Source organism: Pogona vitticeps, chromosome 4 (genome assembly GCF_051106095.1).
Source record: "Pogona vitticeps strain Pit_001003342236 chromosome 4, PviZW2.1, whole genome shotgun sequence".
Lineage (NCBI taxonomy): Eukaryota > Metazoa > Chordata > Lepidosauria > Squamata > Agamidae > Pogona > Pogona vitticeps.
In genome coordinates, this window is record NC_135786.1 from 139,305,452 (window position 1) to 139,321,527 (window position 16,076).

Sequence of the window (16,076 nt, forward strand, 5' to 3'; positions counted from 1 at the left end):
TTTCACATTGTCTGTTTGTTTGTTTGTCTGATTCGTATACCACCCCTCTAGTGTACACATTATTCTATGCAGTTTACGAATTAAAAACTTCGAACCTCAGACAACCTCAGTAGTGCTACATCAATATTTATACCACAGCACAAATTCACTGCATCTTTTGCAACAGGCACCATTCTAAGACCCAGTTAATTTTAATGGATTTCTTAATTAGCACTGAAACACTTCTCTAGTTTTTTTTTTAAACTATTCAGCGAACTCCCCAAACAATTTATTATTTTAAAAAGAAAAAAAATCAGATCAGCAGCATTTTATCAACTTTTTTATGCAGTAAAACACCTCCAATCTATACTTTTGATCCAAAGCAAACATTTTTTATTCTATGAATAGCAATAGGCAGTCATACTGAAAAGATTCTTCTTCTTTGTTTGTGTCACAAGCAATCAAATGATTGTATTAGCACTAATTAACTGATTTTCATTTTCTTTAAATTATCTCTTGGAAATTCAGACCATTATTATTTTTAAAATCATCTCTCTGGAGAACTGGATCTTTACCAAACACAAGCAGCTACGTCACACTCAGTGATGTAGCTAGAACCGAATGGAATTAATAGACAAAAACATACACCCACACACCCACAGCAGAAATTAAACTGTGGTTCTCTTATGCTCTTAAATAAAGAGTAAATATTATGCAAGGCAGAAGCCATCTCTGGAAACAGCCTGACGGAGCCTTAGTGTTACTAAAACCTCTACACAGCCATTTTGTCTTCTCCTGCTTAAGTTTTGCCTGCAACACCTACTCTGAGGCCAGGTCTACACCTGGCCTGTAGCACTGCATTATTAACAGGGGCACTTATTCAATTAAAGGTTTCTGCTCCTTTGCAAGTTAGAATATTGTCATTCTGTGTTCCAATAGGATTCAGTAAAAAGTGTTAAGTCCAAAGACACTGAATGTGTGTGTACTGCTCCTTCAAACCAGTTTTCACTCTGAATCTAGTTTTCTTTATTCTATTCCATATGACTGGAGCAGGGGAGCACCCTCAATAGTGGTGGAAAGGCAAACCTCTTCTCACTTGGGACATGAGTTAAAATTGCCCATGAAACGCTGCAAGGGTGACCAGCGGAGCAGAAGTGTCATTTTGCATTCCTCTGAGCATTTACTAAGGGGCATATCCAAATTAATCTGGAGGGACTTGCCAGCAAGTAAACACACTGAAAGAGACACAAATTAAAATATGGTAAAGGCAGAGATAATGAACAAAGCTTGCTCTTTCACACTACCCAACTGAAGGGCAGCAGCTAACCGTGAAGATGTGAAGCGAATTTTGTTTGTGGAGTTTCTTCAGGAGGTTTCCCTCCTGAAGAGAGAGATCAGGTATCGGGGGAGGGGTGGAAGAGACCATTCCTTATTGAGACTAAATTCCCTCCTCAGCCTTTCCTCCCCTTCATTACCTCCTGCCTTTGTCGCCATCTTGTTCCTATCCCATCTGAAAGTGCTGCTTGAGTGTGCAACCAGTTTTCATGGCAGAAACTGAGGCCCCTGCGTCACTCTTATCCCTTCCTTCACATTGTTTCTCACCCTATAGTGCCCCCTCTATTGGAATTCAGCAGATGCCATAGTGTTGTCCAGTAATTTTTAGCAGTTGCCAGGATATATAGTACAGTACTAGACATTACTCCTTCCTGATGTGGAAAAGTTGCCTAACAATGGCTTTCTGTTATTCCAGATTGAGAGGTCATTTTTACCCACAATCTGTACTATGAGACCCAAACCTATAAGGATAGTTTCAGAAATAATTTTTGTCTTAAATACAAAACAAAACGGGACAGAACAAAGCTAATCCAGAGACCATCAGCAGTTATGCATTTTTTTTGCCTATACACGAACAGTTGAATCTGCAAAGATAACTTTTTCACACTTTAAACACTATATAAACCTTAGCTACTTTTTCAGGATAATGTTGTCATTTTTGGGAGGGCCCCAACCACACACTTGTGTCTCTTTCAGCATATAGATGTAGATGTATAATACTGTATATCTATATATTAGTTAGCTAGCTATTATATATGTTACATATGTTATATCTATAATGGCTTAAAAAGAGGGTTGGAGAGTTTCTCATCTCTGATGAATAGTCCTTTGGGACCCTTTCCATGCTCATCTAGAGAGTACAGATTGTGAATGTTGATCAGGCCCTCCATGTATAAGGCCTGGAACAATTGCCCTCAACTAAATGGAAGCTTTTACTGATCACTTTAAAAGGCACCCATTCAGTCTTCACCACCACTTCTGTTAGTTCTTTTCGTTTTTCAGTTTCTGAAGTAGAAAGTAGCTTTATGCAATGTTATTTGGCCACCCTTTAGGCATTAGTCACAGAGCTTTCCATCTTGGAGTAATTTTTCATGAATTAAAACTGTATTTGTTTAAACATGTTAATATGGTATTTGCATTAAATGCACTTCTTTGATATCTAGCCAGTGATTCACCTGATAAAAATATAAGAAGTGTGGGGGTGTTTGCTTGAAGTTTGAAGAGGATTAAAAGAAGGCAGTCTGTAATTCAGTCTGGATGCTCTGTTGGTATGTGCTCGTCTTTTTAACTTGTGGAGCAGCAGAGATTTTTAAAAGTGAAACTTTATTATGGTCAAAGATCATCAAAGGTTGAAATGAAACAATAGACCTGGTTAATATGTGGGGACCATGCAAATATTTCCCTGAAGCTCTAGATTTGTGTTTGTTAGATATCAGCCTTGGTATTGATCTTGCTTTTTGATTTCATCTGCCAACCCATTTGCCAAATGATTCTTTGGTCCTCGAACTCAATCACTATTGATACCTAGGACAGCAGTCAAATTGTCACCTGAGCATGCCTCAACTTCCTTTTTGTTGTCACATGGTCCAGACTACAACCAAAATACAACATCAAGACTTAGGTTCAAATAAGGTATGTTGGTGGCACTTCCCTTTGTTTAACTATTTGTATTCCTTAAATGTGTATTAAGAGGCATGAGAAGTCTGGTTTCTAGAGGTAAATACACTTCTAAAGGGAAATGGTGTATCCTGAAGGAAGTTTATTCCTGATCCTTTTCTTCATCCCTCAAATTTTTGGGGTTCTATGTGTACATGTCAAGTATTCTACACTTCCATAATTCTTGCTTTATCACTGTATTTATGAGTCACAGTATGAGTCATGCTATAGTTGTTGAAATACCAAGGATATTTTTTGCTACAGATTGCATAAGTGTGTTATGATTAACCTCAGTAAACTTTGGGGGGAAAGGTGAGGAAAAGAAAAATGGTATGGTATGGATAGAAAGTGTGAATGTTCCCATTTGCCTTTATTTTATCACTTGATTTTCATAATACAGTACTTTATATTATATTGGGTCCATGTTGATTCTTTTTACTTCTGTTTTTCCAATATGTAGTGTTATAGCTGCTGCATATAGATCTTTTTATTTCCTCGTATATATTTTACCAGACTGACTGCTGTTGCTCAGTTTTAATAGTTCCTTAGATCTACCGTAAACAAGTTTTTACTCTTTCAGATTCCTATCTTGGTATTTCATGAACTGGGCAAAGAGCCAGCATTGGCACAGGTAAAACACTTTGTGCTGTCTGGCATGAAACTCACAATAGTACTTTTGATTTATTTTCACTGCCTTATTTTAACTTAGCATTGCACTTTTCTTTTTTTTAGTCCTTATTGCCAATATTCTTTGTTTTACAAAATGATATTAAAAATAAGTCAAGATTAAAATCAGAAGCATACAGTACTTTACGCTAAAATATATGCATGTATTTTCTCAATCAACCTTTAGAACAGTGAGCAGGTATAATCATAATGGGAGATAAGACTGCTTGTTTCTTGTAGTCAGTTGGGCCTCAGGGATGTACCTGTGTTCAATGTTGTCTGTGAAATTATGGTGCTTCTGGGACCCCTCTGTATGTATCAATTGTAGCTCAGAATGTTAGAGAATTGTAGAGCTGTTTTGTTTATCTTTCAGGACACTTTCACCAGCCATACATTTACAGGCAGAGGAGCAGAGTGGGACCTCTACACTCTAGTGGAGTTTAAATATCCTGCAGCTTGCAAGAAAGGGAATAATTTTTCAGTGCATACATTGGTCCCTTGCATGGCACACTTTTTACTAATAGAGATGGGCACGAACTGAGCCACCAAAAAACACACACAGAAAAACTGACAAATTGTGCTGGTTTGTGGTTTGGTTCATGACTCAGTTCAGGCATCCTATTTTGCCAAAGCAGAAGAAAGTGCCAAACTTTTCCTCTCAGTGTTTTGTTTTGCTTCGGCAAAACAGATGCCCATCTGCTGCCTTCCCACTGTCCCCATCACCTCCCTACATGGTCCTGCCACTGCTGCCACCACCATTGTCAAAGATAGTGGGCTGGCTTCCTTTCCAGGAGGTGGGCTTGCTGTCTCTGCGCATGTGATCACCACCCAGCTGATAGGCAGCTGAATGTGTAGAGGCAGTGGCAAGCTCCAGGGTGGGAAGCCAGCCCACTGTCTCTGACAATGGTGGCGGCAGTAGCAGAAGGACCACGTAGGGAGGTGACAGGGCAGTGGGAAGGGGTTGGGCAGTCCCCTCTTACATGAACCCGAAAAACGAACCACAAAACAGTTCATTTTTTGTGGATTTGTGATGGTTCATGGTTCATGGGTAGCCAGTTTTCTGTTTCATGTCTATCTCTACTAATAATGATGAAGACAAAGATAAAATGGTATCAAATAAGAGAAAGCACATTAAAACACATTCTGGAGTTTAAGGCTCTACTGAGTAACTACTACTTCTAAAATTATGTGTCATCAACTCAATTCCTTTTAAAAGTTTTCTAGGTGTAGAGTACTCAGAGGTGGTTTGCCATTCCCATATTCTGGTGGCATTCTGGAACTGTGCAGTTTGCCCAAAGCTGTACAGGCTCGATCATTTCCTGGGAGGCACAGTGGGGAATTGAACTTCCCACCTCCTATTTCACTGACGTATTCTTGTTTTCCAAAGCCTATGTCATTGATGGCTTTTCCTTATATTAAAGGACACAAAACAGGTTAGGACATGCCCTTAATTGATCTAGTGTTAGTTCTATGACTTTAGTACACACAAATTTAAACAGTCTGTGCAATGGTCATACTTTCACCTAGATAGGTTAGTTCAATAACAAATATTTGCTTATGCTTTTCTTGCGTGACATTGCCCTGTCAACAAGTCTTTTATTTTCAGAGAGCTAAAAGTGGTGTGATGGAAATATTGCTGCCTGCTGTGCAAGCTCAGGCTTCTTCCCCCCCCTTCCAGGAATATTTCTGATCAAATGAATTTTGCAGATTTTTGAATAACTGCAGAACCCACTTTGATCAGAAAGAATAGCAGGATTAATATGTACTATATATGCACTAACCAAAACCAAATGCAGAGACGTTATGGGTCAGTTTACCATGTTTCCAACCTGCCTTTATAGTTATCTCTGTCATAATGGTCTGATGTGGAGAAATCAACATGTGAGCTTTCTCATGAGCTAGCTTTGTTGCCTACCAATGAGTATGAATCAAGCCACAGTTATAACCATAACTGCTGATTTACAGGTTGGCAGCATTAGAAGCCCTCCAAAGTAAAACTGCTATTTATTATACAACCATATTTATTTTCACAAATGTTAAAATGCAAAGTGATGATCTTCTAAATTCCTGCAAATCTTAATTACTTTCCTGTCTTATTATTCATATGTCATCAAAATCCTGCAATGCAGGATTTAAAAAAAAGATCTTCCATTTAGCTTGTTTTTGTTTAGAATGCCTTTTGTTGTGGCTATTCTGTACTAATACTAAGCCTTTCACAAATCTATGTTGTTCCTCTTAATTCCTAGCAAACAGCACATGCAAAGAAAAACTTACCTCATGATGCCTTTGATCTTCTCTGGCTCTCTTTGCAAAGTGAGAATCATGATGCTACCCTGTTTCCCGAAAATAAGACCTAACCTGAAAATAAGCCCTAGTGTGATTTTTCAGGATGCTCGTAATATAAGCCCTACCCCAAAAATAAGCCCCAGTTAAGTGAAACCCCGCCCTCCACCATTGTGCAGCAACCAGAAGAAGATGACATGACTGCATTTGAATAAATGTAGATTGTTGTACATGAAAAAAATAAAGAACCCCCTGAAAATAAGCCATAATGTGTTTTTGGGAGCAAAAAGTAATATAAGACCCTGTCTTATTTTCGAGGAAACACGGTATTAAGGTGGTAAGCCATTTGCTATCTATAGGGCATTGGCAAATGACCACATTTACTATAGTCTGAAGCAGCCCCTGTTAATAACTAACTACAACATTTTAGTGCAACTCATATACCTTAACAAAGTACAATGTTGCACGGAAAACCAGATGCTTACAAAACAAAATAGTGACCAGAATCTTGTTATTTATGTATGCTAGCATAAGTTAATAGGTGTAAATTACAGTGGTAAATTGATTCAGTTTAAACTTTTATTTATACCACTATGTGTAAATAATATGATTCTGGCCTGTATGCAACTGAAATCTCATATCCATTTACTGGGAATAAATCTCATGGGACTCAGTGGGATCTGTTTCTAAGTATGAGTTGGACTGCATTATTGCACTCTCCTGTCTCCTTATCTGTTAAGATAATGGGCCACTTAATACATTTTAGGCATATGTGTGTAGCCAGTTTTTTGGCTACACACATTGTATGCCTATGATGTTAGACGTCAGTGAGACAAATATGCATGGAAACAAATTTATCATAGAGGTCTACAGCAGAGAGGCAAGTTTGGTTACATTTGTCTGTCGAATATACACTCAGAATGTTAGAGATAGGTGATTGGAGCTCATATCACATCAGTATTCCAGGTGTATCATTTGAGCAGACCTATATAAAAGAACTATTTTTAGATCCTGAACATGAATAAAAACAACAAAGCATAAATTTGCAAGTTATTTGCAGTGAGAAAGGTCCTGCTATGGCATTTACATGCTTAATTTAACATTAGTTGCCTATAGGGGAAAGGCGGCACATAAATAATAAATAAATAAATTCAGGGGTTAAATAATTCCTTTTTATAATTCCTCTTTATAAGGTTCATAGGGTTTGGCTCTTAGTCACAGACTGGAATTTAATATACTGTAATGTATGGGATGCCTTGTTAGATTGCCCTTCTGTGGAGGCAGAGAGTCGGGTCTCAGTTGTGGCATACAAAAAATGAGGCATGGGGCACCCAGGATTTTATAGAGCAGACAGAATTTTCTAACTAGACTGCTGGCCTATAACACTGATTAAATAATTAGTCTGATCTATTACATGCTGTTCTAACCTGTTGGTTTAATAAGCACATTTAGCAGAATAGGAGTTTAAGACGGTACCAAAAATAATTGCTGTCTCCCTCACCATTACTATAATTTGAAATACACACCTCAGTATCAAGTTGCTGCAAGTATTCTTGAAATTTTAATGACTTCTCTACCAATAATTTTCCCCCTGGTATTTGATCAATCTGATCTGAAAACTGTCCTGCAGGATTTGGCAAAGCAGGTTTATAGAGTTTTATTTTCTGGTGTTGACAATAGAGCCAACTCACCCCCCTTTACAAAAAGCAGGGTTGTGGAAGCAAGAAGGATGGAAAATGCATGCTAACCATAAAAGGTAGGTGGCAAAGTCATTAGGATAGGAAGGCCAAAAAGCAGCCTAGCAGCAAAGGAGTCACCTTGGTATACTATGTCACAAGCAGTTATCGGACAAGCCTAGAACAATTAGGAGAAGCCTGATTATATCTGAATGCAAACACAACCGTACACTTCTATAATGAAATGTTACTGAAAGGGCAAAGCCAGCCAGAAATACTACATTGCATTCCTCCTCCTCCCATACCATTTCCTTCTCTGAATGAATGGAGAAGAACAAAACAAAAGCAAAAGCAAAAATAATTCACACTGAAATAAATCTTGTTTGCTTTTTGTTTTGTTTTGCTTATACATGCTGACACAGAAACAACAGTTATTTCAGTCAGATGTTTCACTAGAAGAGGGCAAAGTTCAGTTCTCTTCCCCGCCCCCCTGTGCTTCTGCAGATGCTTGCATTTCCAGTGACAAACATTAATTTTAAAGCCCACAAGAGGAAAAACTGGTGGAGGGGAGGAAACACAGATAAACCATCAATGTCTAAATGGCATAGCACAATTATGCATGCAGCGTGCACATTCATCGTGCGAATTGTCTCTCGTCAAGCAGCTTAAAAAGGAAAAGCCGGGCCACGCAGCTTGCCCCTCTGTGGAATATGATGTTAAATGCCTCTTTGCATCTCCCGTGCTGCAGTCCTGAGTTTAAAATCCCTCTTCTGAAACAAGTGTGTTTCTTCTGTGCTGTCAAGCTGGAACCAATTATAACCCTAAGATTACCCTTGATTATCTTGACCCTAAGATTATCTTGAAAACCCTACATTTTCAAGATAAGTGAGATATTTAAGGAGTGGTTTTACCAGTTCCACTCCCCCAGTGAACTTCCATGGCTGAACAGGGATTTGAACCCAGGCCTCCTGAGTCCATCACAATATCCACAACACAGCACTCTGGGTACCACAAGTTCTGAAATAAGAACTTGCTGTGAAAGGAAACCTCCTATTAGCATTCATACACCTGAACATTATTAATAAAGCTGTACACAAATGATCTTTCAAAATTCTCCATCCTCTATTTGTGGGAAAAGGGAGGGTGTCAGTTTCACCAAATTTCTCCTGGGGGAGGAAAACTTAACCCACAGTTTCTCAGGGTTATCCTCCTTACTAGCCGTGGCTGCAGCATAAGATTCACTCTTTTTTACCCATAAGATTTGGGGGGTGAGGTTGCACTACAAGTTACTGAAACTGCAACTGTACTAGCATTTTAGCCATCATTTGGCTTTCTCTTCAATATTGCCCACCTAGTGTTCTTCTCAGGCATGGTGGTGGACAATCAATCAGTCCTGGGGAAAGGCAGGGAATAATTATGCAAAGTTTTTCTTTCTTTTAATTTCTTCAATTTGAATTAAAATTAAAATCACTGAATGTTTCTTAGGAAAATAAATGATAGATCAGAAATTCATAATGATTCTTCAGAGTTCAGCACCATCCCTGGGTCTTCCAAATGTTATATTTGGGAAAGGCTGTTGTGTATACAGTAACTGTCTACTCTGTGGCAAACACTTAACAATACAGCTCCATCCCTGTAGAAGGTATGAAGGATAATGTATATTTCAGGAAAAGAAGTAAATTTAGCACTGTGCTGTAGTTCACTGGTTCTTAACCTTTGTTACTCAGATGTTTTTGGACTGCAACTCCCAGAAGCCTTCACCATCAGCTCTGCTGGCTGGGGTTTCTGGGAGTTGCAGTTCAAAAACACCTGAGTAACAAAGGTTAAGAACCACTGCATAGTTGATCCTCCCACTTCCTTTGAGATGTTTTATTCTATTATTAAAGAGTCTTCCAGGGGTGGGGTTGTCTTACTCTAAGAATTTCCTTTGGTGACTGTAGTGTTCACCCTTTGTTAGGTAATAAGTCATGTATTATTCATGTTCCATGTTAATGTGGTTGAGAGTCAGAGCCGAGAGAGATGTTCAAGAGGCGAAGCCTGAGAGGAGGAGTCAGTCACAGAGTCTGAGTCAGAGTTTGGAATCAGAGAGGGAGAGAGAGAGTTTGGGGATCTGAGGAGTGATTAGTCTGAGGAGTGATTAGTAACCTGTGACATTTAATATAGAAGATTAATAATGATGCTTGGTGAAACTGAAAGAATATGCTTATGGATTATCCTAGAAACCATCTGTAATCAATAAACGTGTTTTATTAATAAGTCAGTACTGAATGGACCTTTGTCTTTGCTAAGTAAACTAAGTTGATAAAGAGATCAACTGGTGGCAGCGTGTGAAGAGATGTTTGGGTTCACCTTCGTGAGCTCTGTGTTTGGGGAGACAAGCAGGGGCCACGAGGGTGAACGTCACAGTGACATTTGTGAGTTCATCACAACATAGCAAGGTAACATCTAGCATTCTTCCTTCCTTCCTTCCTTCCTTCCTTCCTTCCTTCCTTCCTTCCTTCCTTCCTTCCTTCCTTCCTTCCTTCCTGCACATTTAGTGAATACACACTACTCTGGGTGATGTACATGATAAAACATGAACTCTACACACACATTAACTCCACTCCTGTGTAAAAACTAATCAATATGGTGATACAATCAACTCAAATGCAGTTCATATACAAAGGAAACCTAAATTTCAAAATTAAAACTTAGCAGCATTTGGGGATATGTTCTTAAAGGCTTCTTTACATGATTATATAAATAATTATATAATTAATTATGTTGTTAATTATATAATTACATAACTCTTCATAACTTTGTTTCCTTTTTAAAATATTTTAATTGTAAGATACAGCTGTGAAGCTCTGGTGAACTCTATGCCCAAGAGGGTTAAGGCAGTGCTGGAATATAGTGGTGGCCACACAAAATATTGACACTTTGTGCCCAATTCGGACATTGTAACTTAGGGGTGTACTCACTTTTGTTGCCAGCAGTTTAGACATTACGTAATGGTTGTGTGTTGCATTATTTTGAAGGGACAGCACATTTACACTGTTATACAAGCTGTATACTCATTGCTTTACATTGTAGCCAAGTGCCATTTTTTTCAGTGTTATCACATGAAAAGATATACTAAAATATTTATGAAATATGAGACGGTGTACCCGCTTCTGTGATATACTGTATGTTCTGTGATTTTCCATTGCTTAGTATCTGTTTTCAAATGGCAAAGAGCAGAAGAGGGGATCCCATTCTTACTACTGACATTAGTGTTCTCAACATTTAGTCTGTCTGTATGTTTTTTCCTATGTAAAGGTTGGCATCTTTTTAATGTTCGCAATGCAGGCATCATCATCATCTTAGAGCTGCAGAGCTGGAAGGGGCTCTATGGATCATGAAGTCCAGTCCTTGTCAAGTAGGCACAGTGGGGGATCAAACTCCCAACTTCTGGCTCTTTCCAGAGGGATTACTGACAAGTAGGGACAGAGATTAAAAGGCAATTGTGGGTGTGCCTAAAAGTTGCTCTTTGAAGTCCTCCACCTGTTGTGGGAACAGTGGTTTCACTCTGTAGTGATGGAATAGTTGGGTGATCTGACAGGTCTTGCTGACTTGAAGCTGGTGATTTTTTTTATTTGATTTATACCCCACCCATATGGCCTAAAAGGCCACTCTTTAACTTTTTTGAAAAAAATAAAAACTTCATACTTTATACAGTATAACCAAGACTAAATTTACACAGTGATCTGTGGGGGTGCTTCCTCAAAAATATTCCAGGATACCTCTCTGTACAGTATTTGCTTTTATCCTTCCATTTAAACCGGAATTGTGCCCTTCCTATGTGCAAAGAAATAATAGGAAACTCGCAATCAATTTTCCCACCATTGTCCTTCAAGAGAGAGAAGAAAGGAAAATGTGTAAGGTATGGAGCTGGAACTTGTTTTGAATCACATTGAGTTCATTTTATTTGTCATGATTCTAACCCTTTTCCTTCCTGGCCCTTTTATTGTTTTTATCTTACTTCCCCTCTTCCCTTTAATGTTAGCAATAATGAGTGAGAGTAGTGGGGTGGCTATTTGGATCTGTAAGGACTCTCTCTCTCTCTCTCTCTCTCTCTCTCTCTGTTTAAATTGAGGGAACTGCCTCAGGGTAGGTTGGGCGAAAAGTGAGAGACAAGGAAGGAGAGGCAACTCCCATCAGTGCCCAGTCACACAACTATCTATATTATTACCATTTTGGCAGTGTTTAGTTGCCTGATATATAATTCGAATTAAATAGTTTTACTGCCATTAATGAGAATGTAGTTTATATTTGTGAAGTGTACAGAATATGTCGAACAACTAACTGCTATACTGGGTGGATACAGATGCTGTGTTTTGAAGTCAGTGGTTATCCTAAAATCTAGCTCATATGGAGGACTTAGGTACCTGGAATATAAACTCTAATTAAAATTAAGTGAGCATGTGACTTGAACCTACTAGGCATGTTTAGGTTTTAACTGCTTCACATTTACATATGATGCCTCTGCCTATTTCAGAATATTTTTGGGCTTCTTATCATAAATCTAAGATAAAGAATAGTCTTCTTGAGCGTACTTGTTGGCACACAAAATACATTTAAGGGGGAACCTCCAATAAAGTATGGCACTATTGATTGTTAGGGACACTATATGCATTTCCTCCACCCAATCAGTTTTCCATTTCTTTCCGAACAGCATTCCTTGCCTACTGAGCCTGTTTGGTCCCCTCCCCCGGCTGTGCACCCCATCCAAGACATTTTGTACTTCTGAATATTAAATTTCCTCCAACTCTCCTGATACCATGTTTGTGGATAACGTCATGTTGGCTGCTTTAAGAACCAGATAATTAAGTTCATTCACATATGAATGTTTGTGTACCAATTATCAGATGAATAGATGAGATGAAGATAAAGGAACAGGCCTATTTGAGGCCGTAATTGTCTGTAACAGACTGTGTACAGTACACCAGAGTAATTCTTCCTGGGAGCAAGAATGGTACACTTTCACTCCTTGCAACTCCTGTCACTGGAATGTTTTGCTGCTGCTCTTTATTGGTATATAGTTAGAACTCAAAAACAAGAGTGTTCATAAGTAAGAAGAGCAGCTGAACAAAATACAGATGAGTAGTGAACAAGTGAGATAGGCAGTAAATGTTGTATTGTCTCTTTCCTCCTAACAGAAAATGCTTGAAGGTTCTCATTACCTTTCTTAAAGTTCACTCCTCACATTTCTTGCTTCCTTCTGCAATTGACATTCCATAATCTGAGTATGCTCTGTTCTCTTGAGGATCGTGTAGAAGTGGTATCTCATATGTTTTTAAAAAATCTATATATTTTTTTAAAATCTCCTTGTGGTTCCTTGAACCACCTGATAACCTCTCTTGTGTCAGAATGGCTCTGTTTTGGCTCTAGTTTTATCGGCATTTGTTGCTTATTAAATGGTATGAAAAATAAGCTATATGGACCATGAATGAATAGGATCGTGGAGGAAATCTGGGAGTCTTGCTTTCCCATCTTTTTACGTCAGAAGCAGAAAATCACTTGCACTGTTTCCTTAAATGTATAAACTGACTTTTAATAAGCACATTTAATAGGTCTCTGCTACAGAAGTAGTAACAGATTAGCAAGAGAAGATTAAAGGCTTAGCCAATTAAAGACTGTAATAAAATTTTCTTATTAGTGTACTGCATGTTGTTTTGTGGCAAAGCTGCCAAATTTATTCTCAGTTAATTGTACACACACCATTAGAGTCCCAGTATTTAAAAAGTGAGAATGATATGTACCATATTCAAAACAACATTATGTGACACGGTAATCTGATTATATTTCTATTATGAGTTGGTAATACACAAGCTCCACGGGTGATCCGTAGTGGATATTCTATTCTTAAAGAAGAAACACTAATTCGACCAAGCCATTGTTAGTCAAAATAGTTAAATATGTATTTACATCAAAGAGCTGCTCAATCCCAGATCATGGACACTTATGAAATATAGGCAAACCCCCCAAACCAAACCAAAATGTTAAGATAACCAGACCGTTCCTGACCAGAAGTGGGCTACCTCAACCGTGCTATTTTGATCATTAGCAACTATACAGTGCAATGTATGTGGAAGTGAAGGATTGGCTGTCTGCACAGGGTTGCCCAGGGGATACCTGAATGTACTCACAATGCTTTTCCACTCTTTGGGGAGTTTCCTTCTATGTCCCCCATATAGTTAAATAGAACCTCTATATTGGAGGCAGTATACTGCTCCTGAATACTAATATCTGGAAACAAATTACAAGGGATGTCAGTGGTCACTACAGCCTTTAATGTTTTCTCTATAAGAGATGATTGGCTAACTGCAATCCTATATTGTATTCACTTCCTCAAGGGTAATTTCCATTTAATTCCGCCAGGCTTAATTCTGTGTAGATATGCACAAGATTGTGCAGCCATAAAGCCATCATTTCACTCATTGCATTTTCAGGGTAGCGAATTATGGGTTAGGCTGTGAAGCCAAAGAGCAGTGGAGACTTTGGTCTGAAATTTAAATATAGAAGAATTACATAGTAACAGTGACTGTAATGTAGGAATGACAAAGTCTGCCTAACAACACAACATAGCCACCGCAGTTATGTTTAAATTCAATAAAAGGGAATTGCGATGAAGCTAAAATACCAGTTGGAGGAAAATGACTAAGAGGATTTGCAGAACATTTCATTTCTGAAAATAATAGACTTTTAAGACATCATAATATAGGCTTATAATAAATGTTCCTTAAAAAAATCCCAAGCATACATTTTCAATGAATGTTAGCACAATTAAAGATGATTGTTTGGAAACATGGAAATGCCCTTTATTATTCAGTAGCAAGAAGATCAATGTATTGTATCTAGTTTTTGTAAAGAAAAGCTTGTGTCAGCAAAGGCAGAGTAAGAAGCCCCCAGACTTTGCACTTTCAGAAAAACAATGAGAGATCAAAATGGCCTCACATGCCCCAGAGCCTCATGCAAAATAATTATACAGTGGTGCCTCGCTTAACGGGTGCCCCATTTAATGATGAAATCGCATACCGCCGAACTTTTTGTGATCACTTTTGCAATTGCATTGCGATGTTTTAAATGGGGAAAAATCGCTTTGCAATGATCGGCACCCTGTTTCGCTTACCGATCATCGCAAAGCGATGATTTTTTAACAGCTGATCGGTGGTTCCAAAATGGCCGCCGGGCAAAAATAATGGCTGCCCGCTGTTTTCTGGGATGGATTCCTCTCTTACCGGGCAGTGAAAATGGCCGCCGTATGGAGGATTTTTGCTTAAAGGTGAGTCTGAAGCCCATAGGAACGCATTGAAGGGGTTTCAATGCGGCTTGGAGACAGGGATGAGCACTGCGCCCTAGAGTCGGACACGACTGGAATAAATGTCAAGGGGAACCTTTACCTTTACAAGGACACATATAGTGTAAGCAACTTCAGGAAGCAGAAGAGACTCTAAGCTTAACTCTTATTGCTAAAATAACTGATGTAGGGAGGAATTTGGGCTCAGAGAAAATTGTTCCCTGCAGTCTTTCACTCACGATTGCAAATGGCCGGGTTTAATTACAGTGCACACAGCAAGCATGTCTTGTGAACTTCTGTATCAAGCTCTTTCAAAGTTGTTTCCATACTGAGCAGAGGGCTGGACTCAATCACCTTATAGGCCCCTTCCAATTCCATTATTTGATTATTCTATAGTCCTTTCATCTAACAGCCTAAATCCAACTGCTACTTCCAACTAGAATAGATGGATTGAATCAGTTTCTAAATGGTAGGTCAACGTGTCCCTTTGATTGGACAAATATTCTGTAGCTGGCGCTAAAGGATTTAAACCAACGTGTTTACATCCAGAGTTCTGTACGTCATGGTGTCATTTGGTTACTACTGGGGCATGAATTTCAATTGTAAGCAAGCTGGGTGGCTGGCCCATCCCATGTTGTTCTTTGTTACTATTTAAGCACTTTATGCTTTGGTAGAATACCATCTTCAAGTATCACAACGTATCTCACAGAGGTATCAACAGCACACTCACCTCCACATTTCTATTGAAACCAGGGGCTAGAATGGCCACGTGTCATACTTTATAGAGAATCTTTCTATGTTGAAAGGGCTGTTCTAAGACTGGTTTAAAGAAAAATAACCCAAAGAAAGAGCAGCAGGAAGCACAGCTGAGCAGCTTGATGACCACCCATCTGGTCCTCGCTGGCGTGAAGCATACTGTATTTATATTTAAATTATTGTACTTGTTTCTAAGGGTTCTCCTACCTTCTCCAGTCCAGTTTCTCCATTTACCATGCTGCTGTGTACTTGTGGGGAGATGTGAGAATTAATAAAGATGGGATAAAAGGGGAAGAATTAGTGAGTTTGTGAAGGGAAAGACCGGAGACAAGAGGTCTTTCTGGTAGAGCCATCTCTCCTTAAGACATCCAAGGAGACTCAAATCACCCCTCCTCCCACCCCACCCC

At 38.8% G+C, this 16,076-nt stretch overlaps 1 protein-coding gene across 3 annotated transcripts in view; it reads right to left on the reverse strand.

The window, feature by feature from the left end:
• MAJIN (membrane anchored junction protein) overlaps positions 1 to 14,941 on the reverse strand; it is a 42,290-nt gene extending 27,349 nt beyond the window's left edge. For 2 of the 3 annotated variants that reach the window (XM_072998466.2, XM_020797177.3), the window contains exon 1: positions 1,455 to 5,880. In XM_072998466.2, the coding sequence (XP_072854567.2) occupies positions 1,455 to 1,473 (19 nt within the window). In that variant the 5' untranslated portion in view covers positions 1,474 to 5,880. Of the gene's footprint in view, positions 1 to 1,454; positions 5,881 to 5,910 lie in introns of those variants that run through there. The other variant, XM_072998465.2, reaches the window with a different exon arrangement.
• Between the last annotated feature and the right edge of the window lie 1,135 nt (positions 14,942 to 16,076).